At 32.7% G+C, this 26,577-nt stretch overlaps 1 protein-coding gene across 10 annotated transcripts in view; it reads right to left on the bottom strand.

Moving 5' to 3' along the window:
- Positions 1-26,046, bottom strand: part of LOC143255522 (branched-chain alpha-ketoacid dehydrogenase kinase-like) — a 31,926-nt gene extending 5,880 nt beyond the window's left edge. Inside the window, exons 1-11 of one of the 10 annotated variants that reach the window (XM_076511315.1) lie at positions 25,632-26,046; positions 24,859-24,974; positions 24,036-24,388; positions 21,971-22,039; positions 17,066-17,176; positions 16,731-16,778; positions 16,365-16,484; positions 15,541-15,639; positions 14,350-14,423; positions 12,767-12,895; positions 11,868-11,960 (exon numbers count right to left, since the gene is read on the bottom strand). In XM_076511315.1, the coding sequence (XP_076367430.1) occupies positions 11,868-11,960; positions 12,767-12,895; positions 14,350-14,423; positions 15,541-15,639; positions 16,365-16,484; positions 16,731-16,778; positions 17,066-17,176; positions 21,971-22,039; positions 24,036-24,275 (983 nt within the window). In that variant the 5' untranslated portion in view covers positions 24,276-24,388; positions 24,859-24,974; positions 25,632-26,046. Of the gene's footprint in view, positions 1-11,867; positions 11,961-12,766; positions 12,896-14,349; positions 14,424-15,540; positions 15,640-16,364; positions 16,485-16,730; positions 16,779-17,065; positions 17,177-21,970; positions 22,040-24,035; positions 24,389-24,858; positions 25,097-25,631 lie in introns of those variants that run through there. The other 9 variants (XM_076511319.1, XM_076511314.1, XM_076511316.1 and 6 more) reach the window with 9 other exon arrangements.
- Positions 26,047-26,577: the final 531 nt, after the last annotated feature.

The following is a 26,577-nucleotide window of genomic DNA, read 5'->3' as shown; positions in this document are numbered from 1 at the left end:
GAAGCTCGCACACATCTTACAATAAACTGATTCAAAAGTGTCTTGCATGTAAATCATCATGAAACAACCTTCCACCAGTAAGTGTGTGACACACTCTCCTAAAATGTGACTCTCTCTATTCGATTCTACCAAACTACCACTTCAAGTTTCAGCAGAAAAAATAAGAACCAGTTTTCAAAAGGTGAAAAGAGGTAAGTACATATTAAGAATATATTTTCAATATATAAGGGTAATAACTTCCAAAACAGTGCAGTACCTCCTCTCACATAAATACCTAGAATCCTACACTGAATAGGTGAATGGATCAATGAAAAGAACAGAAAGAAGTATCCTTCAAAAGAATTCAAAGGGCACACAATTAAGAGTAGATCCTTGCAATAGAGGATTCTTTGTAGGAGACTGCACCACTTTTGTATCAGGTATACTTTTCACCAACTGTGGAAAGAAGTGTTGCAAACATGGACAGAAATTGGGATGAGTACATCCAAAAAGGAGATAATTATTGTTAGATAGGGAAAACCAAACCACACAATATATGAATTTCAGTCCTATGGTACATCAATGTGGGTGAGAGTAAATGCATTTGCATCCAGGTGTAGAGTGGTTAGGGTGTGGCATACCATACATAAGCAAAACCTAGGCCACCAGGAATCAACATCCATGTAGGATTAGAAAGGAGAATCATACTGGAAAGCAAGTAAACTACAAACTAAAACCCAGGCCATCTGGTGGGAGTAGGAAAAAGGATCATATTATCTTCACCTCAAGTTCATCAGACCAGAGGGAATTTCGTTCCCCTAAATCTATAAATGGGGCACATGATAGTAATGTGGGAGATTGACTGCACTGGAAGCATGACATCTAGTATCATAAAGATGTTTTTGTAGTGTAAACCACCTCACTCAAAACCAAAATTACGAGAACTGCCACTAGCACGATAAAATCCTTAAGAAATAGTATAAGAGGAAGAACTGTATTAATTACTTCCCACAAGGAAAAGACATCCATGTGGGAGTAGGATAAGGGATCCCAATTAATGGGGTGAACTGCAATTTTGATGGCTCACTACAATGACACATAGTGGAAGACATTTCAATCAACACCACCATCCTACTCTCAAATAAATTGTTTTATCATTATATGTATATAATTTTTGTTCATTATCACATTCACATGGATACCTCCATGGCCCACCAACCCAGTAGCATAGAACTAGAAAGCAGAAAGGACTCCCAATAATGCACTGGAATAAAAGGGAGGAGAAAATACGGTGGAAAGTCCAGATAAATGGCAACTGCTGACCACAAAAACCCTATTTTAAAAAGCAGACCACCCATGATTTATACAATATAAAGCATACCTGGGATGAGCAGCCATCCCTTTCTGCTTTACACACAAAGTCCATGGATGAGTACAGTCTAGGACAGGCATATTAGGGAAACAATTACAGGTATACCACTGGTTCCAGAGCCTTGCCAGATTATCTGTTTTGCCAGACCAGAGATCATATAATAAAATTCAACAATACACGTCTGACCCACCACCCCCTCACATGTCTATAAAGCACCAAGGACTATCTAGAAACTTAAATAAAACAAATTTTTCAAACAGCAAATGCAGAGTCATTAGCTCTTGTTCCATCATGAAGGTACATTGTTCTATCCCACTGATTAATTCATCTGTCAACTCACTTAACTTGTCCATAAGTCTTTCAGCTACATCTGTTTTACCTTCATCACTGTTGTCTTCATTGTTTTTATTACAATTGACAACACGCTTGCTATACACTTAGCAGCAGGTCCCATAAAAAATTTTGCATAATAAAGCAACTCATGAACAACTTCTCCTTTGATACATTAAATGCTGTAATGTTAGAAAGTGGCCCATCCCAAAACAGCACACACCATATGCAATGCCATCTGTAGCTGCCCAGTAAACTATTCTGGCAGTCACAGGAATTTCAAGTGTGCTCTCATAATTTTGTCTGGATTAAAGGAAGTACTGGACTATCAGTTGCTAGAATATTGGTGGTGTACCTGTAGATCATAAAGACAAACCTACAAGCAACCTTGTGGAACACTCCATCTCAGGAGCATTTGTTTAGTGGCCATGAAAAGTATAATTGTTAAGTAATCACTACCTTACAGTTCAGCTCTGACCAGTGTAAGTACACCTAAATAGGTACCACTCACTACAGAATGTGATCCATAGAGAAAGAAAATGGTATGCACCTGGAAAATAAGAGGTGTGTGTACTTTACCCAGTCAGTCTCTCCAAAGTGTAAAACAGGAAGAAACAGCTATCCAAAGCAGAGAATGAAAAATAAACATATGAGGTGTAGTCATAGTACTCAATAGACAAAGTAGCTTAAACAGATGAGAGGATTAATATGTAGGGAAAAGGGAAGGTGCATAATAGGAATGAAAATAGGAAGGAGACAATGAATAAAGGTCAGTTAAATCAGAATCCAAACCCAACAGGTTAGGAAAAAAAAAAAAATCACAGACAAAAATGTGGCATAATGAAAGAAAAATATGAGGATTCAATGGAAAAATTCCATGAAAGCAATGAGGCAATCCACAGCAGGCACTGGACAGAGAAGGTCAAGGTCATCTGGATTCAATTTAGAATGAAGGTGGAAGATGGCTAGAAACAAAAAAGTGATAAAAAATACACTACATGAGCCAAAAAGTAGGTTTACAAAATTGATCCAGAACAAAAAGAAACAAAATTTTGAAACAGACACAAATACCAGGTCTGTGCTGGCCAGGAAGGATCAGTCAGAAAGATCTGAACAAGAGTGACATGAATGAGCAAACATTTGAGGAAGAAGAGTGATGGAATATGAAAAAACACTGAGGTTATAAACAGAATGTAAACCTGTCTGAACATACTGACATTATCTCTGGCATTATCACTGCTGTGCCTGTTCCGTACACAGACTACGGTGATGTATTCAAAGCTCGGCTCCATGGCAGTTGGTAGTCGAATTGGGAGAGAGCAACATGAAAACAAGTATTTCCACATAAAACCCTCTATTGGACTTTGGTCATCTTGTTTCCGTAAGGATTGGGGCCTGGCATGGCCAGGTGGTTAAGGCACTGGACTTGTAATCTGAAGATTATGGGTTTTAATCCCATTCACACCAAACATGCTTGCCATTTCAGCTGTGAGAGCATTATAATGTGATGGTCAATCCCACTATTCATTGGAAAAAGAGTAGCCCAAGAGTTAGAGATAGGTGGTGATGACTAGCTGCCTTCCCTCTAGTCTTACAGTACTAAATTAGGGACGGCTAGCGCAGATAGCCCTCGAGTAGCTTTGGGCGAAATTCAAAAACAAACAAACAAACAAACATTTTTACACAAGCCATTTCTACATTTTCATTCAACTATCACATACCTCAAGTACCTCAAAAATGAAATGAACATTTATGAGGAAGACTCGAGAAGTGATTGAGGTAGGACTGATTTCATTCAGAACTCCAATCATCACTGAGTGTACACGATAAAAGAAGAAAACCCAGAGGTAGGACAGGTAAAATACAAGAATGTGCCAGAGATGTTAAATGAATAAAGATAACAATGTATCAGAATGAAAAAAAAGAGCAGCATATAAAAAACATTTTACAGCATCACAGGTACACCATGTGATTCTAAATTTACCAGAGTAACCCCAAAAGCAAACTAGTATAGAAAAAAGAGCTGACCATAAACACCCAGTAGCAGTTAATGGTAAACAAACAGTAGTGTCTCACTCTATAAAATCCCAAAAGTAAAAAAAGCCATATGTGAATGGATAGAAGCGAAAATGACAAAAGGCCAACATGGAGGGAAAGGCAAGGATATATCCCACAAAAATCACTAAACATACATGGAACACTTAAAATTGAAGTTAAGGTAAACATTACCTGTAGCAGAATCCACAGGGTAATACAAAGCTGAAAAACTAGATAGGTAATAAAATGGATAGGATTAAGTACCTAATCTCAAAAGAGAAACAAAAAAGATCATAATGAAAATATGTCAGGATGAGAAGGGGGGCTATACAGCAAAATGTGTCTAAAAAAACCTGAAATAGACCTACTGGATTCTGCAGTAGAAGCTTGGATGCAATCCATGATAAGGTGGAGGAAAGCTGACAAAATGTAATCATCTGAAATAGTTTGAACCACTGTAGGAGTAAAGTGAGCAATATTAGGAGCAGGTAGGTCAAAATTAATCATAAGAAATATAAATTATAAAAAATTACAAAAACAAAATAGTTGATACATTGTAAATATTAAGTAACAGTGTAGTCAAAGAAACATATGAAGTATATGTTATGTGTTGAAAAACACAAAATATCTAACCTAATTATTCATTAACCTGCAAATTAAACTTCAAGAAAACCAAAAATCACTTGTTTAGCCTAAATGAACAGTACAGGACAAAGGATATCGCTTGTATTGTAATACAATTTCAAAAAGGCCTGGAACCAAGTTAAATGCCAATTTAAATTAATGTTGATATGTATCTAATTTTCAATACTTCCCAGTAAGAATGATATATACCAACAATACAAGTTGCAATAATGGTTATTACAAATAATGATTTACATACAAAAGTATTATTATCTTACAAACAATACTGAGTTTCCTATCTGATCTAGAACTTCTTTGGTATCTTATAGAGGGTTCATGAGGAGTGAATTAATTTTGAGATGATATAGATACAATTCACTTAATAGGGAAGCTAGATAACTCTGAATTCTTTTTTCAGTGGTCACATGTTGAGTTTCCCACCAATGAAGTTATGTAATGTTTTCTTAAACATACTAATGTCCCATGTGAACCTGATGAAGTTAAACAATTTGTAATGTTCGAAATACATAAACATTCCTGGTCAAATATCTGAAGTTCTTGATTGATAAGTGTTAATCACAGTTATAACTTTTTAGGTTTATAGTATACCAACTATAGCAAACCAATATTATACACTGTCTCTTGGCACATCATGTTGGTTCCAGCTATAGGCTTGAGAACAGTTTCTAGAAATTTCAGCCTGCCTAACAATATTGACAATACACTAGTGTTTAGGTACACATATAATGTTGATTGTTACACTCATTAATCTTTAAGAACTTTAATACAAAGCAGAATTTTGCAAAATAGATTTATCAGTACAAGTTATGTACATTTTTAAATATAAGTTTAACTTAAACAATCAATATTAAGATATAAATATAACAGTAAATCTGTTACACATTAAGCTCTAATATAAAAACCTTAACCTAATAATAGGTATGTAAAATATTGATAGAAGTTTTTGCAAACCCCACAGCTCATGGATTCCACACAAACCAAATTAATATGAAGAAGTCAAGAAGATAAATAATAACATTTTGTAAAATAAGGGAAGTGTGTATTAGCAAGAACATACATATATGAGATGTGATGTACAGAAGAAAAAACACTATACTTAAACTTATGATTGATGTAACAATGAGATAAATTACAGGTAATCCTAAAATAACAAAAGTCCCATGGTTAGCCTAAGTGAATAATTTCGGGCAAAGAATACAAGTAAGCCTAATTCTAAACCTGAACATTAATATCAATCAATCAAACAAAACCTACATTAAAGAATTCAAATAACTACAGATAATAATATCAACAACAATAAAATTATTCAAAATTCATATCAATATAATGTCTTATCTTTCCAAAGTTAATTACCTATGTTTTGAAATACATGGGTCCCAAACCTGAGACAAAGCCCAAGGAAGGTCAACTCATAGTATGATCAACCTCCCAACAAAGTAAAGCCAAGTACCATCACATGAAGCCCATGTAAATGTGCTGATAGAACTTATAACCTTCAAAGTGGTAACTTGTAATTCAGAATTCAAAATGAATAACCAAATACAACTGTGCTGACAGAAAGAAATAAGTTTTTGTAAAGTAATAAGTTTTGTAACCAGATAGAAATATAAATTCATTCCACTTTGGAATAACTCAACAAGTTGAAAAAAATCATTATTGTATTATAAAGAGTAAACAAGTTGTGAGAAATTGGTTCAAAAAAAAACTTGAATGCACAAATTCAACATTATAACACAGCATATAAAGTCTAAGTTCAAGACATACCACACCTATTATGTATTAAGTATTTTCCCCCAGTGGCACAGAAGTATGTCTGCAGATTTATACACAAGTGCTGCCAAACTCAAAGTAATAGTTTGGTAGAATCAAATAGAGGGAGTCACATGCATCAGGAGTATGTGTTGCACTCCTATTGATGGAAGGTTGTAGGATGATGATTTGTATGAGATGCATTTGAATCAGTCAGTGGTAATGTACATGGGAGCTTCAAAGCTCATGGCATGTGCAAAATTTGTTTTAATCTAGAGAGTAGCAATGAAGAAAAATAGCTATTTACGTGAATGAAAGTAACATACCATATCAGAATTTAAAAAACAAGAAACTTATTAAGCTATGAAAAAACTTAAACAGAAATTGTTAAAGTTTTCATGATAGAGCTTAGATATCAAAATTTGATGAGCATGCTGGTAACTTGTTTGTTTACATAAGGAAGTCCTGCTACAATACTTTCACCATGCTCTGAGAAGGTCTAAAGTACAGGTTTAAAGCACTGAAACTAATTATCAGTAGTTTTGAAAAGATTTACTCTGACTATAAAAATACTGTTACAATGTGCAGGTACTCTAAAAAGAAAAATGGGTAAATTAGATTTGTTTTGTATTTTTTCAACTTCTCATTTCCCTCTTGAATGGTGGTTTCATTTCAGTTAAGTGTTAGGGTAAAGAAAATAACAAATAAATATAAAGTTTGATTTAGAAGGTTCCAGAGGTTAGGCAAACAAAAACTTGAAAACGGTAAAATGAAAAAGATATTACTCTTAACATGAAAGCCACCTTGCATTCAGAATAACTTTATAAAGGCTTCATACATTCATACACAAATAAATCTATAGTCAAAATTATTAAATACAAAACCTGATTCTCTAATGCCTCATCATCTAATCAGCAAATGATTTACTTCCAATTGTCCCCATCTACTACTTAGTAAAATCATGGTCTTTTAATGTTTCCTTAATTTTGTGAAGAAACAGTTACTACATTAAGTTACAGTATATATAGTTTAGTGCTTGAAAGGTTGGTCAAAATGTCTGAGCCATTATACAGAGAGTTAAGTATAAAATTCAATAAAACCAGTAGTGATAATAGAAAATGCCCATTAATATACAATGAATAATTCTATTCAATTAGGATTAGTTATAAAATGAGCTTTGGAGTACAAGTTTTAAACTTATCTAAAGGCTACTTACCATTCTAAAAATTATACTAAAATATTAAAAGACAAAATAAGTCAAAACCCTTCTATCTGCATCCTGTTTTTATAAAAATTGTTCAACATCATAAAATGCCAAGATTTACCATAAGTTATTAGAACAGTTTGTCATCATAGGTGCCAGCCTTGGCTCTATGGAATGCACATTTATCAGCCAGATATTTGATTAAAAGAAAATTACCAACCTTTCAATAATATGATGCTAATGCAGATTGACTAAGGTCAGGAGAAATTATTAAATGTTGTGAAGACAAAAGAAACCAACAAAAAAAAACTTGAACCCTATCTAGAGCAACAGCATCATCCACAAAAGTCAAAGCTTTGATCATAAAAAAAATAAGAACCTTCTACTCACTAAAAAAAAAAAAGGTAAGGTGCAGTAAGATGAATATATTTTGGTACTACTGACAAGTGTTAAGGAAAAAAATAGACTTTGGTCCTCTGTTTGATCGATCTCTTAGTTGCATTGAAATTGTAACTTTTGTTGTATCTATAGACACACTGAATACAAGTCAAAAACGATTATAAAGCTATTTTATAGACCAGAGGTGACCAACTCACAACAGGAAGGGAGACAGAATTTTGCAACCCACATTATCAGAGAGTCTAAAATCTCTTACCACAGAAATATACAACTAACTCTGACAAGGTAGGAGAGAAAACTGAGGCTCCCAATAGCACCACTTTGATGGCTCTGGACAGTACAAATGCTTTTGTCTTATAAACTAATACACACATTGTTGCTTTTACCAAAATGCTCTTTTATATATAATGAAACATCAAATAAACTTTTTAACTACATATTTTCATACACTTTCTTGTACTCCTTAAGCCAAAACCTTTTATTTTAAATTACAAGCATATGAAATATGCTTTTTTAACCCTATCCACTTAGGTTGTTTTTACTGCATATGACAGAAAGTCTTAGTGTATTACATTCAAAATTTTGTTAAATTACTTTCTGTTAATGTTATACTAATTAGAATGGAATAAAATAGCATACAAGTTTTAAGTTATTAATTGTACAAGGCAATATCTAAAAAAATCCTGAATTTCCCCCAATGTGACACATGATACATTTTCTATTACGTCATCATCTATTTTATCAACCACCCCTATTTTACTGATGAAAAAAAACGTCTGAAATGTATTCGAAAGTTCCTAGGAACTATACAAAGGAAGTCTGAAATTTTTCAGATAAGGAAAATTATTTTTAATTTTAAACATGAAAATTACTTTGCATACAGACTATTCAAAACAAATACTCAATATATTCATGGAGAAATCTTTATTTTATTAGAAATACTCCAATAAAAAATATGATTGTTTTGTATGTTAGCTCTTAAACAGCAGGAATGTTGTAAGCTCACCACGGACGTAAAAAATTGGGGAAAAATTTCTTAAACATAACCTTTAGCATTTTTATTATGAATTTTGAATAAAATATGAAAGAAAATGAAAAAAAGCATAATAAAGACTTATTTATTACAAGTTCAAATGTTTTTAGGGTATAAAAATCATGACAACATAGAGTTGCACAGTGCTACTCTACATTCTTTATACCAGGTAGTCACCATCATTCACTTCTTTTTGTTTCTTGTTGAATGCATACAGATGACATTGTCTTTGTCAACTTTTTCTAACACTTGAGGATGGAATGCTTTCTAACAAGTATCAAGAAAATGCTTCTTTTCCAGTAAGTTCAGTAGGAACAGTAAGACTATGTCTCCCTTGAAAATATCTTGTCACCCTCTCATACCTTTCAAATAATTGGTAAATTACCTTCAAACTAAACTATCTCAATGACGGCTTCTTGCCAGTTTTTTACTACATACACATTATAAGAATTCAAAATTAAGATATCAATTTAGTAAAAAAACACTTCTTGTACCACTTCACACATTTATGAAGGCAATCAATCTGTCCAATCTGCATGTCACTTTTGTCAACTAGCTTCATGCAAACAGTATAATCTAAAACCATATCAGGTTTGGTTATTGGTTGTTTAATTTTGTAATAATCATCTACACTGTATTTCATTTCACCTTTATGTTCTGAACTAATCAACTTAACAGGATGTTTGTTTTTCCACTAAAGTGCTAAAATATTCCTTTGATCTCAACATCTTCAGAGGTGAAAATTTAGGCATGTTATTCTGATTACTTCTAACTGTTCCACAAAAACTAGTCTCCAGTCTTATTTTCAAAGAGAAAGTTGCATAATTCCAGATCTGTATAATAATGATCAACATATAATATATGACCTGTTCCAATGTAGTCTTCCATCAATTGCTTGATGACTGATCCTGAAAATCCTAATTGAGGATCATTGGAAACACCTACATCACTTGCAAAATAGATAACCATATCTATTACAATTCCTGTCTCACAATCACATAATACAAAGAACTTTATTCCAAATCTATGGTGTTTGCTTGGAATGTATTGCTTGAAAACAAAGTGACCCTTGAAAAGAATCAAAGATTCATTAATAACTACTTTTTGAAATGGAAAAAAAAGATTTCTTAGCTTTATTCTTCACCATTGTAAACACTTCTCGAACTTTCCACAATTGATTGTTTGCATTCTGTTCATTATTTGTAAAGTGCAAATATCTAAAATCTCTCCTGTGTCAATATTGACTAATGTATTTTGGAAAAATTGGAGCTCCTATAAAAGGGATCATTCTTCCAATAATCAGCCAACACGTTTTTTTTTTTTTTTTACACGTGGCATAAGCATCACCAGAGCAAAAAAAGTGTACCTTTCCTCAACAGTTGTATCTTCCTATTTCTTACTTCATGAAGTAGAGAGAGGATTACCTTCACTTTCTTCAGAATTCAAGGATTTACAAAACTCATATCTGTTAGTTTCTTGCACAATATGACTCATTAAACTTTGAACAAATATAGCAGTAAAAAATTCATATTCTTAGGATTCAACCATGAGCCTAAATTCATTTCAGAGTCCAGCATCTCTACTATCAAAAGAATGAATAAATGAATCAAAATTGTGACAATTTACTAACTGAGAAGCAATGGATTCTGTTTCACTATCTAAATCACATTCCAAGCTTGAAACAATTGAATTTGATGATGAAAAATCTGAAAAGTTTTCATTGAATTAATTATCATGTGCTAATACTTCATTTCCCTTACCTGAAGCACCCTTCCTTTCTGCTCCATGACTCAGGTGCAATGCTTTAAGTGAGTATCGTCACTACTGTGTGAGGGGGTTGCCAACTGTTTTTAGCCAGTATCATCAAATGATGATAGCTGAACTATCAAAATATTTTGATAATGGCTGCCTTTTTCTGTGAAAACAACAATTGATGATAGCCACCGTTTATGGGTTAAAGACTTATAATGTTAAGTGAAATGCTGTCAACTTTTGTAATGATATATACACACTATAATGAAAGATAAAAGAATTAAATCTAAATGAACTTTAAATGAGTACAAAGAGGTTACTTGGTCTGTCATATAGATCAACCCCATGTTAAAAGAGTAAAGCTTTTCAAAAGCTGCATGCAACTCTCGAGCCATGGGTTGGCAGCCTCTACTATAGAAAAAAAAGATTCAGATATAAGCTACTAGGATGATACCTAGAATAGAAAGGTTATCACACAAAAACAGTTTAAGCCTGCAAAACTCATTTCTCTTGAAAAAAGAAGAATCAGTAAGGATCTGACTGAAGAGTGTAAGAAGAATCAGTAAGGATCTGACTGAAGAGTGTAAGAAGAATCAGTAAGGATCTGACTGAAGAGTGTAAGATTATTAAGGAAACTGACAGTGTTGATGCTTATTTTTCTGTACTTAATGGTTAAAATGTGATGACTAGAAGACAAAAATATAAATTTTTACAGAGTACAACTTATATTCAGCTTAGATAGCTTTATTTTTCTAATGGTGTTTGGCCTTTGAATATGGTAAATGCAGTTCATTTAAGGGAATGGTAAAGGCTGGCTTTGAGTGTTTTATTTTTAAAGTTTAGTTTATTAAATGGGATGGCCAAGAAGGAGTTTCAGGTTTCTTGTATATGCTTGTATGATAAGCAATAATTTGACAAAGATTCTCAAGCTTCCAGTCACATTTTGAAATAGACATCCACTTTCGTGAGAAAAATGGTAAAAGAAGCCGGAATGATGAGTAATCCTACTGGACTACATCACTATGGTCTTCCAATACAGTTCCAGTGAGTATTTATGGCACTAGCTTGCTTAAACATGGATTTAGAAGCTGTCATCCATAAACAGTGAAAGCCTTAAGGTTCTGATGATAGTTTGAAGTGATGTGCAGTTCCAAATTGGTTATACCACCCTGTTCAGCAGCTTGTTAGAAAAGAAATTTGGTGGTTTCAGGCAACTTTTAACATAGTCATCAAATTGACCACAATCAGTGATGGAAAAAATAGTTCCAAAGAAACACAGGACTTTTAACATAACTCTCATATCATTCAATTAACTCTCAGTATAAATTTCAAAGGTTTTAACTAAGGCAAAATTGTTTATAGCTTACCTTATAATGAAGTCAATTTCATTATTTGCTATGGTAACTCTAACAGGTGGTAAACTGGCCTCAGAACTATCATAGTGACTTTCAACAGTAGCTCTAGAATAGATAAAAATAGAACGAACTTAGTATAAAGTTTATTCAACATCCTTACAGGTAGTAAAAACAACTACCAAAGCTATGAAAACATAGCTGTGATTCAGAAGGTTAACTGTGCTGCTTAAGGGCAATGCTACCCAATCAGTTGTCAACCATACACAACACAGTAAAACAGCCTATATTTGGAAAAAGGATTTTAACAGTACTTTCTACTTACTTTTATGTTTGTATCTCTATATTTGCTATCTTTATGTTAAAAAAAATACATATTTAACTAAATCAGCACACATCTCAGACCTTTAGCTCTTCTACAGTAACAAAAACTTGCTGTAGTTCCTTAGTTTATGTTAAAAACGTATAACTATGTTTATATTATTTTACTATCTGTGAACCTGGTTTTATATATATCAACACAGTGATGTTTTGGTAAGGGCTGCTTAATTTTCCAAACTTGGCTTTCTGTGACAAAAATTCCAATATTTCTCATAATCTAGTACATATATTCAGTGTTACAACTTGGGGGTTAATGGATGAAGTGCTTTTATAGGTAACAGTATAAAATTATTTACTATGACACAAGGGGATGTCACTTGTGGTGAATGGCAAAACAAATTGGTAAACTGAGAGTTAAGTAAATTTTTTAATATCAAAAAAAAAATTTAAACCACCTACTGATAATGTTACAATGTAGGAGAAAGTTAAAAACTCCTGCAAATTATTGAATATCAACATAGTTCTACAGTAAATTAAAAACCTTTAAACCACAGTATTTAAACATATTTGATGATAAAATGAAAGTTGTATACCTTACTGCATTTTTCAAAAGTTCTGGAATTATATAATCCAAAGGAATCTGAATGTATGGAAAGCTAGCATTTACATGTCCATCACACTTGATGACTGGAGCTTTTCCATACTTTTCTTCCGATGTTTGTCTAGAAAAAAGATAAAAATGAAATTAAAACAAAAGAACACTTGCACACTTTTTGTAATGAGGTAAGCTAGAAAAAAAAATCAGTAGATAAGAACAACAACGTTTCATAACAATGCGTTCTACAATGGCTTTTATATGTAATATTGCTTAGCTACAAAAGCATAAAATGAAATGTATAAACTACAAAGCTGAAAGAATATTTACTGAGTTCTCACTTTAAAGTCTCTGTTGATTAAAGAGGTTTGTTTCTTATTAAAAGATTGATAAAACAGAACCTTAATTTAGAAAATATTTAAGTTTAAAAACTGAACTGATTTTTACTTTCATTAGAAATTGTATGCACTCAGCTCTAGGCTAGGTTATCTCATACAATGTCTTTAGTTTAGGCTTATTAATTTCTTTAAACCATACCAACATTTACAACAATTACAATGTTTCATGGTAGCTCCTTTAACAGTACCCTAGCACCCCAGTCACTAAAATCATAATGGATAAAGTAATTAAGTATTATATTTGGGTAAGTGAATTTTGGTTTTATGACTCCTCTAGTTTTGAGAAATCAAGTGTTACATGAAGTGACACACTGGTTTTTTAATCTAGAATATATCAACTTAATAAATGAAGCAAAGCTGGATACTTTCCCCATTTTGTTTTAAAGTAACTAAAATGTAAAAAATAGAAACTCATTACAGTAGATAAGAAAACTTGTGTAAAATAAACAGAATACTCTATAGCTCATGCTCAGGATGGTAGCTATAACTATTGTTTACATCTTCCATGTAATGTTATTACATACTCTAGCCACTGGTTACACATTCCATGTAAAATCTAGCTACAGCATACTCCAAGAGAGTCAAAATGCAACCTTGATAATATAAAACTAACCAAAAAGTTTTAGTTTTAGCTGTAAAAATAAGTAGTGCATAATTCTGTTACATGGAGCAGCCATTCTAAAAAGAAAAAATGAAAATTTATTTTATATTGTATTTTTCTGTTAAGTAATGGTCATACAGTCAATCAAATACAGTTAGTATTAGGGTAAAGTAAATAATTAAATTTAAAATAATACCAGTAAAAACTTTTCATATTCACTAAAGACATTCTAGGAGTTATGCAAATAAAAAATGAAAACTATAAGATAGAAAAAAGTATTTTTATTCTTAACACAAAACTTGAGAAGCACTTGAAAATGAACACAGTAAAAGCTTTGTAAATTCACAGACATGTTGTAAGGAGACACTTTTCTGAAAAAAAACAACTTTTTTTTATATACAACAGCCATTCATTGCTTACCAAATCTCATCAAGTATTGTGTAGATATATCTAATATGTTAAAAGCTATAATTTTATGGCAACATGTTTGTTATAATGACAATCTTACATATGGAAAGATAGCACATCTCACTGTTCACTAGATACATAGCTTAACAATAACATTACTTACTGTAATCTTACCTTACAAAATCTGCCCAACTGTCAATAACTTCTTTAAGTTTCAGACCAATGTTGATAATTCCCACAAAATTTGTCTTTTACAAAGAAAAATCAATAAACAGATTTTAACATCAACAGTTAAACATGCCAACGAAAAGTTTCATTTAGTTGTGTCTTTTGCATTTGAAAATTCTTCTACACCAAGTATTATGACCTGAAGATAATGATACTTATGTGGTTGGTCAAAAACCAGATTGAAGTAAGAAACTGTTAAAATACAGTTTTTGTCTTATTTTTATAAAAATGTTAATAAAGTTGTGTTTTGAAGATACAGTAGTTAATATTATTTTAAGATACTGCAAAGAAATATGGGAAGTTCATAAATATACGTTTTACACAAGTTCTTTACTGTCACTTGTTAAAAGAAATTAATCGCATGTGGAATTTTTTGCTAACCATAAATTCGACCAATCAATTACCCATATTTTTATAATGTACATAATGAAGCCACTGTAAGATGTTTTCCATAACTGTTACAAAATATTTCTTTACATAAACTTAAAATAGACATATTACAGCAAAAGAAAATATTGCATAGTGTCTAATATATTAAACAATTCAAGTTTTCCAATTATAAGAGCTAACACTGATATAATGTACAATCTATAAATCTATGGCATTGATATTTATTCGAACATATGTTGTCATCTCTCAAAGAAAGAAATTATGTACTTTTTTTTTTTTATCCAATTAAGTAACTTTTGTAAAAAAACTCCAATGACCACAAATAGTAATGTTCATGATAACTAGATTAATACTTGTTAAACATTTTAAAGAAAAGTAGATAAATAAGAATTAAAGAAAGAAATTAAACCCAAGACCTTCTTAATGTGTGTGTTTTCTTATAGCAAAGCCACATCGGGCTATCTGCTGAGCCCACCAAGGGGAATCAAACCCCTCATTTGAAATTTGTAAATCCAAAGACATACCTCTGTACTAGTGGGGGACACCTTCTCAATTACTGTGGTAAACATTTTAATTAGTTTCAGTTAAATATTCACACAGTTAATATTCTACATGATAATATTTAACAAACTACATGGATACATTTAACACTGTTTTTAGCACTTTTCATCCCTCAACTTAAAATTAAGGATTAAAGACATTACATATGTAGACTAAGTTTATAAACAGCATTAAAAGAAGTCTTACCTTTTCCTCATGTAATGCCAAATGATGCTCTGCAAGTGTTCTAATTCCTAATCGAGAAGTTAATGTTCGGTCTAAAAAATTTCTAACAAGTTCTTCTTGCTAAAAATATGGGTGGAAAAATTTTTTCTTCTAAAACACCATACCACCAGTTGTACACATATCTGGATTCTATACTATGTTGTTGCTAACAATTGTTCACCTAGTTATGTGCATCTACACAAACATACCTTTTCTTGTTACATAAAATAATACTGAAGATTTGTAAAATTGTAACATGCTGTTACAAACAGAATTTGGAGGTTAAAGCTCTTTAATTGTTACAAATACCACAACAGTAAATTTAAATACAAATGAAATCACAAATTCCAGGTAGGTGCAACTGTCCATGTAACTCTACAGTGTTATTGTTACAGAAATGTCAGGTAAATGTACCAGAAGAGATATAAAAAGTGCTTCAAGATTACAAAAAGCTTGAAAACACATTTTTAGTTCTGTTGCATTTCATACTTTTCCTTATTCTGTGAAACAAGAGATAATTAGAATACAATTTAATGCATGGAATCACCTTTACAACCCAAATAACAATAATACTTCCTACATTTAATAAAAATAATAAAATTAATAATCTTAAATAATTAAAATAAAAAAAACAGCTGAACTTCTTATTCATATCTTAATTAGTATATGATACAGAATACATTATGTTCTGTCTTTTATATTTCATTAAATAAATCATTAATGCAATCACACCCTTCCTGGGAGCACACTTACATCACCACATTTACAACTGTGTTGTTTTATGAACAAAAAGGTGTTTTTCTCACTTTAATGTGTTTTCTACATTCTCGGAATCCAGCAGCCAGTTGACTGACTACGTCTTTGTGATAATCTAAGAGTTTCTGTAGCATTTCACTGTAACGCTTCTCTGCTTCAAAATCAGTGATCTGGAAAATAAAAAGCACAAGTTTGATCTAAACATACCAAATCAATAATTGGAAATTAAGTAACCTGCAGTAAAACTCTGAATATACAGTGAACACACTGAATGCACGATTACATTTTAATCATGGTTACATAATTATGGCAGTCTTAGAAATGCCAAGTTACATCTACATACAGTATTTCCTGTTAGAAATAAGTTTTACAGATGGAAGAATGAAGCTACATTCTACTTCTTCAAAAATACTCACCACTGGAAATTCTGAAAGAATGTTGAAAGCTCGAATATACATCTCATGCTAGAAAAAAAAAATACAAAAAAGAAATGACACATACATTAATAGCCTGACAGAAGTTCATAAAACATTATGTTACTACAGTCAGATGTACTGCAAAATACTAAAATTATAACTTTAACAAACCACGCAACACAGTTTTTCACTTATATGAAAATCCCACGTGTATTTAACATTTCTCAAGTGACACATTACATCCATTTAGTTTAGTTCTCTTTGAATAACACCTTTAACCATGCTCAAAAGTTACACACACACACACACACACGTACTAAAGAAAAGCTTTTTACCACTTCAAGGATGGTAGGATTGCATCCAACAATAAAAGGAAGGTTACGAAATCCAGCAATTCGATGGGCAATTCTCACTGGCAGTTCTTTGTGTAAATACTGTGCACTTCGCTGAAAAAAAAAAAAAAGTTAAAAGAATAATGGAGATTTTTAACAAGTACTTATCTAAAAAAAAATTACATGCAAATATTCTTGTAATTAGGTATTCAAGCATTCATGGAATAAGTAAGAAAATTATACTTTCTTAACACATGATATGACTGATGGAATAATCACGCATACAGTGGTAAAGTAAACAATCATATTAGAGTGATATAATACCTAACGGCACAACAACAGTATCTTAGTATTCTTATCAACACCAATTTTTTAATTGGTAGGGTACACAAAAATGGGTGGCTCAGGCATACTTCATTAAGGAGATTGGATTCATTTATCTTCAATTCTGAATTAGAAGTAAAGAGAGAGAGAGCACAAAAAATATAAAACACAAACCACAAACTTTAATCAAACACAAAGTTAAACACAGGCAAATTATTCTATTATACTGTAAAGAAAGGAAGAGATATATTTAGTGAGTTTTCTTAACAAATAAAGTTCAGAGCTCAGTGATTAACTAGAAGTATAAGCTAATGAAAACATAAAAAGCATTACGACAGTGTCTCTTACTGATTTAGAATGAAGCACCAACATACTAAAAATAAAGAACCATATTACTACTCATTAAAACAGAACTTTAAACAGTTCAGGTTTGCAATTAAGCTGCAAATGAAAACTAAATTATAAGTAAAACTAAAAATAAGCTAAATCAAACCAAACATTAAATGTCAGAGTTAATTTTTAAACACTATTGACTAATTTTAATCTACTTGTGATATATCTAAAAACAAACTTAGAAATTGTTATAAACATGTATTCTTTTGAAATAAAAGTTGAAATTATAAATACCTGAAAACATATTTCTAATATATATTCACCTCTCTGCACAAAAAAGGGTTTATTACTTTGCACCACTGTCAAAAAAAATCTTAGCACAAGACTTCAATGAAACTTCTATCCCATACATTAAAGGCTCATTCTTGATAAGATACACATGGAAACAGAGAACAGTGGGAGTTTGTGCAGCGAGTTAAGAGAGATGAAGGAAACCACACAGCATGTCACTCACTAAGGAAGTAAAGGGGAATCATCAAGTGGAAGATCTTTCTCATGCATAGAATGCTTTTCACTGATTAATGTAGTGCAGCAAAAGGTATGTAAAAAGAACCTTCTGCTTGATACTTTGATACTAAAGTATTGTGTAAGTGAGAAGTATGAAAGATTACTCAACCAGCCACAACAGTTGAGATGGTTGGCAGAGCATGGTTGTTTAATGTGACTAGGGCAGTAACTCAGATCATTTTATTTTTTGTTTGTTTTTTAATTTCACTCAAAGCTACTCGAGGGCTATCTGTGCTAGCCATCCCTAATTTAGCAGTGTAAGACTAGAGGGAAGGCAGCTAGTCATCACCACCCACTGCCAACTCTTGAGCTACTCTTTTACCAATGAATAGTGGGATTGACCATCACATTATAACGCCCCCACGGCTGAAAGAGCCATGTTTGGCGTGACGAGGATGCGAACCCGCAACCCTCAGATTACGAGTCGCACGCCTTAACACACTTGGCCATGCCAGGCCAACTCAGATCATAAAGTAGTGAATAATAATAATAACCATAATAATCAGATATAAAGAAGAATAATCCCACACCCATATTCCAAGAAGTAAACAAGGCCCACCTGGCTGAGCTTACTATAAGGAATGATCTGGTTTTCAATGTAAAGGGTGGTCTTATTACACTTCCAAGTAAGCATCCCAGAAATGCATCCATCAGATATCATACCAGCAGGACTACAGTGATTTAAAAGGAACTCTCTCTCTCTCAACCTCCAAAATTATTGGGGACAAGAAAAGCAAGAATTCTCGCTTTATTCTGCTAAAAAGGAAAATGCTGGATATATATGAACCAAGCATGAATTTTCTATCATCTACATACACTCCAATACAATATTGCAGTGGGTCACCACAAATATGGACAGCATGCATTAACCAGTTGAGAGCAAGCCTTCAGCAAGTGATGTATTTTCTTTTTATAGTACAGTTTGAAATTCTATACACACACACTTACAGACTGCTAAAGCCCTATCTCAACAGAAGGTTTAGAGCAGGGGCAGATGGTCTTAACACTTCATTATTTCACACTCAATACAAATTTCAGGAGAGAGAGAAGGATCTCATGCAGTGGGTTCTGTATATCTACATTATGGAGATTATAGAAAGATATAGGCAACAAATTACCTACATACAAATTCTTTGAGGATTTGACAATGGCAACTAGAGGGAGACACAAGCTAATAGCAGATGAAACCACAATGCTGGAGACGGGTTAAGTCACCACCTGCAAAATCTCATTCACAGACATCAATGAGAAAGACATAAAAGGGGTGAAAAAGAGTCAGTCTACAGAAGAATAAACAAGCCAGATGGTGTGTTTCACCAGTCTTCTCAATGAGGAAGGAGATAAGTTACTAGAGGAAGAAAAATCCCACAACAAAAAAAATACCATTGTAAACTGCTATTAAAGGAGGTAATAAAAGTGATATGAGAAACAGACAGTACAACAAAGATGATGAAAAACAGAATAATTTTACAGGAAAAAAAAAAGCAAATGGAATCTAAATGGGTAAAGGTAGGGAATAAAATGAACCTGTCCCTATGGTAAAGGGGTGTGGGAGGAACACAATAAAAAAAAATGTCAAAGTGATGGCTCCCCCAAGTAAAAAGAAGAAAAAAGAATGTCATGCCATAGTACATGGAATATGGCAATCAGTTGAAATGGAAGAAGTGAGAGCATTAAGTTGTGAGAGCACAACTTATAATTAAAAAAAAAAGCTATGAAGAGACCCCTAAGATCCAAAGAAAGAAAGGAAAAATGACCAAGGACGAGAAAGTTCATTAAACAAAAACATACGGGAAACCAGAAAGAAAAAAAATGAGAAGTTGAAGGAAAGAATAGGTAGAGAAAATAATTGAACCAACCCAGACTCAGAGAATCCATGCCAGAGCTGGAGAATCAGGAATAGAGTTGAACAAAGTGGAAAGAAACTAGTTATTGACAGGAGTTTTAAAGGCAGCACTGAAAGGGTTTTCAAAACAGGAACAAATCTAATGAGAAACTAGATGGACAGATAACTCCATAGGAAAAACTAGTCAAAACAAGACAGATGGTTAACATAATAGTTGTGAACCCAAAAGAACTCTAGTTTAAAGAAAACAGATTTCAAAAGTGAGCATCTTTTTAGTTGATGGAAGAAATGGCAAAGATGTTCAAATGGAAAAAATAAGATCAAATAGACAAATCAGTAGACACTGGCAAATTCAGATACTTTGAATCAAAATTCTAATTAAAATTATTAAAAATTTCATTTATTTTTTATAATCAAAAAAATTAACGAAAGAAAAACACCACCATTGATGGTCATGAATATTTAAAATAACAAGTGCAAAATTCCATTAATTCTTACAATTAATTAATTCTCAACAAAGCAATGCTGAATTAAAACCTTTGTTCATGTGCTGGTGCTCATGGAAATGCTGTACATCGAGGATATATTACCTTTCTATTGATGAAAGGCTACAGTTTAATGACTACATCATTCTGTCACAGTACAGGAGTTAGTTTTATTCAAGACTCGTGGCATATAAAATATCTTAACAGTGGTTTGAGGTAACCACAATTGTTCAGAGATTGGTAAACAATTCTAAACATTGTAATAGATACAAACACACTATCCATTGAGATCTTATCTTCTTTTAAGGAAAGACGAGTAAGACGTCATCTTACTGATATTTATAATTATCTAGTGCAAATTGAGGAGATTTAATTGGTTTATCAATATAACTGATTAACTATAAGTAGCAACTATATTAAATTAGTGTTGCATGAACTACTCGATAAATCAAAATTATGATTGATTTGTTGAAATTCCGATTATACCAGTTGTGACAAAAATAACTAACTGAAATAAAGATTTCCAGTTTTTCCAACTATCTAAATAACCAAAATACTGCCATCAAACTCACTTCCCTTTACTTTTTTTCTCTTGTTTATTAATACCAAGGTAATAAACAATCAATGAATGAGACCATAATTAGAGAGTGCCATCTACTACCTAACTCTAATCCAGGAAATCTATAGGATAAAAGCCTCTGATTTCTCTATTACATTCTGAAGATAACAGGAAGAGGTGGTACAAGTTTAATGTATGGAAAAGGTAAGCTAGACTCCAGTTAAGATTGTTTAATTTTTCTAACAGAGTGACTGGTACTGAGGTCTACCCATTGGGAGTAAATCAGTAATTATCAATAAAACCACATTCTTAGCATCATTAATTATGCTTCTGCTATTACCTCTTTATGTTTAGCTTTCAACAGTCAGCAGCAGGACAAGCAGTCAGCAACACTTGGAAAGCAGCTACAGGCATAATACTGTCCTTAGCTTGTTACACAATATCTACCAAGGTGATTCTAAACAGTTCCTGAATACTTTTCAATTTCATCTGATGACCTCCATGATTCTTGTACTTTGCCATTAAGCTCATAATGCACTGATAGACTTCACTTACCTAACAACTTCAAAACACTTTTGCAGCCCCAATACAAAAATAGTTTGATAATACCTTCTTTTTAGCCAATTAGAGATGTCTAGAAAATTTAGTTCAAATTGAGAAAACACCAGATTGGGTAGTTGTTTTTAACAAGTGTCCTCTAATGGCTCATGAAAGGCCTGCTAAAAACTTCTTATAGAACTTAAAATTTTCAATACATAAAAATATTTCTAACAAATTTTGTTACTATCTCTTACCAACAAGTGGCTACCATCAGGACTTTTCCCAGAGTAGAGAATGGCAGTTGGTGTCAAACGAATTGATGGCTATAAAAAACAAATTAAACAAGATGGTGTGTATGAATTATTTTACCTGTAGCTTAAGTTTTGCTGAAACAAAAGGTTTTGATAAGGACCACACAAAATACTAGCTACTAAAATCACAATGGTGATGTTGGTAAAAAAGTTAATTGGATTATAGGATGGATGGATAAGAAAAAGCAAAGTAGGTTATTAACAAAATTCAAACTGGACCTTTGTTATTAATCTAGTACTTCTGGGACTACTGTTTGACCTTTACCCTTCTGTTTTTACATTAACAATACAAATAGAGTGTATAATTAGTAAAGTTTGCTAATGACATTAAAATCTTGGGTATTTCAAACTGTATTGAGAACTTTAGGTATTACAGAATGATTTGAATTAATTGGTAAGCTGGAAAAATTTTGGCAAATGATCTTCAATATATGCAAAGTAATACAGAAGATTATATCATAATTTTATTATACATTTAATACAGTTGGGAAGCAAATGACAGAAAGGAGTTAAGTATATTGGTAAATCAATCACTCAAGTGTTCTGTTGCTAGTAACAAAACTAACAGAAATTTTGAGTATTTATAGATGTGATGATTACAAGTCAAAAATAGTAGTCATCTATTCATTAAACTAAGCCTCACTTCTAATATTGTGCACAGTTATGATTTCCTTACCTAATAAAAGATATTTACTTATAGGGTTCAGAGAAAGGCTACTACAATGATTCCAATCACTGAAAAGTTACCTCACTGAGACTGCCTTTTGTTAAAAGAGGAGTAGGAAGTGATCTTACTGAAGGTTGCCATATTGTAAGATAAGGAGAGAATGAGTCAGGTTTAAAAAAAAAAAATCTACTAGCTCTAGTTTCAAAGTTTATTTTACTAAAGGAATATCAACTTATTTAATCAATCATCATAAGCAATGGTGGAGACCAGCAATGACAGCCATTTTTGTGTGTATGTGTAAGGAAGGCTACGTAGAGCCAAATGGTCTCGTTGTACACAGGTCATATATATTATGCTACACTTGTTTTAAAGACCTGCTTAAAACATGACTTTTTTACAAGTTTTAAAAGTTTCCATTTGTCAGTTGATCAAGTTTATGACTATGATTCTGACCACTCCCAAGTACATGTGATACTAGAACGTCATTATCAACCTTCAATACATCAACATAACACACTTTGTGAATTCCCGAGAATGACTGATTTAAACATTATACAAATCAAAAAACATGAATCACATACACTGCACAAGTGGCATGTATGTTCAATAGGAAAAAAGCTTATGATTCTACATTGTAGCATTAATGGTAATAATAGCCACCTATAAAGTATATGTACAGCCTGTTCAATGTTAAGCAGACAGCTGATGTACTCCAATTACTAGTTTGTTTATATTTCCCCAATTTTTAGACACTGTATCTCGGCAAGTGTTGATGTCACATGTTTATTAACATGTAATAGTAAAGAACAAATCATCAACAGTATGCATATGTACATTTTACAGTACCACACTCAATGGTCAGTCAGCATTACATGACTGACCACTGAGTTACAACATTACAGCTCAACACATACCAGTAGCTTGATGATTTGAAACCAATACTGTAATAATAAGTAACAGTTCCCCTAAATCACAACACAACAATGGTTACTCACAATATCAGGAGTCCATGTAATAAGTAAATATTTGTTCTTAGATATCTTACACAATTTTTTTCCTTCTTTTCCTTTTGCAGAGTTGCTAACCTGTCTTATGCTTCAGGAACAAGTTACTTTGTTCAGAGGAATGTATGGATTTATATAGTTAAATTCCAATGATTACTATAAGATTCTCTTTTAAGAAAAAAAATTGGTGCTTGAAAGACATACTGTAAACAAATTGTTATCCTACAAGTAACTATTTTTGGTGTTACGTATTTTTTTTTTTATCAACTTTAATACAAACTCATGTAAGCACATAAAAATAAGCACAAACATATGTCAGAAAAAAATATCAACTTACTTTTGCTGCTGCTGCATCAATAGCAGACTGACTGTAGAAAGAATGAGCTGTGCGATGCCGATCCTTGTATGGATTTTCATGTTCCGAACCACTGTGCACATAGGAAAGGCAAGCTATTCTTAAATTAGCATGAGATATTTTCAGCTTGCTCACAGAATTTATTCTTCTACTGCAAAGCTTGGCATTATCAATGAACCCCTGGGAACAAAAATTCCATCCTCGAAGGAGTATTGTTGCCATGGCTAAATATGATCTGTCAGTGCAATAAACAGGCCTGGCAAAGATCTAACTCGAGATCATCATTAGCAGCCAACAGTACCCACTGTGGAGGTTACGTCCAGTTACAAATTCACCTGTATTATTCATAAAGATAAAAAAAATAATAATTTTGTATCACTATAAATACACCACATGTGGAGGATATGAGAACCATTCTACCATCACTAATGCTACAAACTTACTAAATATATGTTACATATGCAACTACAAAGAAAGCATCAGTGTATTTCTGATTATCCTGAGCAGTTCACTTGTGAGGAAAAGGGAAACACATGGATGTTACATGTTTACAGACTGTTACAATACAAATTTAATGCTTGAACTACTGTTTCACACATTTTCAGTTTAATTTTCATTGCCATTATAATACAAGCTTAATTTATTTAACCAATTTACCAACAGTAATTAGTAAGCCTACTAACTCCATGCTCTAATCTAAATTAATGTCAAAGTTAGGGTCCACTTCTGAGAATTCCTGTAAAAGTTTTTACAAAATACCCAGGTTATTCAAATAGTTGGGTAAAAATTTTATCTTTGCACAAACCTTAGAGCTGAGATGATTCATTTGGTACCACTCTGAAGTCAGCACAATCAGAGGTTTAAGTAGAGTTTTGTGACACATGCACACATCAAATGTTATTATATAGATGTTGTACAAACCTGAAAAACATGGAGATGGTGAATCACCTTCAACTGACAAAAATTCACCCTTGTCTGACTACAGAAGTAGCCACAGACACATCTAACAAAGTCATAATACATGCATAATATTATGGCTGAAAAGCAAGCATGTCCAGTGCAATGCAGTCAAACATTTTGAGCTCCAAAATACGCTTAGTGAGATAAAATTTAGTATGCATAACCCTATGATCTTGGGTGAGACATGATTTGGAATTTGAATTACATTTTATAAATTAAAGTGCACATAGCACACAACTTCGTAACAACCTGTCCCCCAGGGGCTCGGCGGCATGTCTGCAGACTTAAAACGCTTAAAACTAGGTTTCGATACCCGTGGTGGACAGAGCACAGGCAGCCATTTGTGTAGCTTTGTGCTTAATTCAAAACAACAAAAGGAACAACTTGCAATTAAATCAAAACCAATGAAATAAAAATATTTTCATTTCAACTTCAGTGTCATGATACTTACAACAGTTACATCTGATTAAAATTTTTAGACTTTAAATATTAAGTTCTTATGTAAAAGTTAATTTTAAAATATTTTAACGCATAAGGCAAAAAAAGCTTGCCATGTGTGAATGATGGATACAATTATACAGCACAAAATCTAACTCAAGGTAAGCAGAGAACGCTCACCTTGTGTCCTGAATTAAACTAGTCCCGTAAAGGCTGGAATTACTATCCATATGATTATGGTTAGTAAAATCACGGCCAAAGTTATAACTAAAACTTAAGTTACAAACATCAGAAAGTATAAACAATGTATATGAAATGAGAATGAAATTTACTAATACTATTAGAAGTAGTGGGTCATAAGTTTCAGGAAGAATAAAACAAATACCACAAATGTACAATAAAAACGTTGCAGGTACTTAACACATGGCAATACAAAACGGAGAAAACCTTAATATATAATAACTACACAAGGAAAGAACACATTTGCCCTCATTCTAACTGTTGATGTTATGTCTGTGACTAAATAATAGTAATTTAAATGCAAGCTTGATGATTTTTGTGCCGTAAAAAGGTGGCATCATCTTTAAAAACGTTCGTGGTATCAAAATGCACCTTAGCTTGAAAAAAACATCTAAGGCACTTGAAGATTATCATTTCGTAATTAATTTTCCAAATGATCGCATGAAAAAAAAGCACAAAGAAAATTAGTCCTTAGTTTGAGTATGTTTGACAAAATAAATAAATATACATATAATACTACTGTCTGTTCCATATTCGTGTAATGACTTCGCAGGGGGGCCCGGCATGGCCAAGCGCGTAAGGCGTGCGACTCGTAATCTGAGGGTCGCGGGTTCGCGCCCGCGTCACGCTAAACATGTTCGCCCTCCCAGCCGTGGGGGTGTATAATGTGACGGTCAATCCCACTATTCGTTGGTAAAAGAGTAGCCCAAGAGTTGGCGGTGGGTGGTGATGACTAGCTGCCTTCCCTCTAGTCTTACACTGCTAAATTAGGGACGGCTAGCACAGATAGCCCTCGAGTAGCTTTGTGCGAAATTCCAAAACAGACTTCGCAGGGTATGGATCTTTACCAAAATTGGTATGGAGGTTCATTAAGGCCATACAAAAT

This window comes from Tachypleus tridentatus, chromosome 7 (genome assembly GCF_004210375.1).
Source record: "Tachypleus tridentatus isolate NWPU-2018 chromosome 7, ASM421037v1, whole genome shotgun sequence".
NCBI classification, from domain to species: Eukaryota; Metazoa; Arthropoda; class Merostomata; order Xiphosura; family Limulidae; genus Tachypleus; species Tachypleus tridentatus.
The sequence above is the reverse complement of the archived record's forward strand: the minus strand, read 5'-3'. Positions and strand labels throughout refer to the sequence as shown.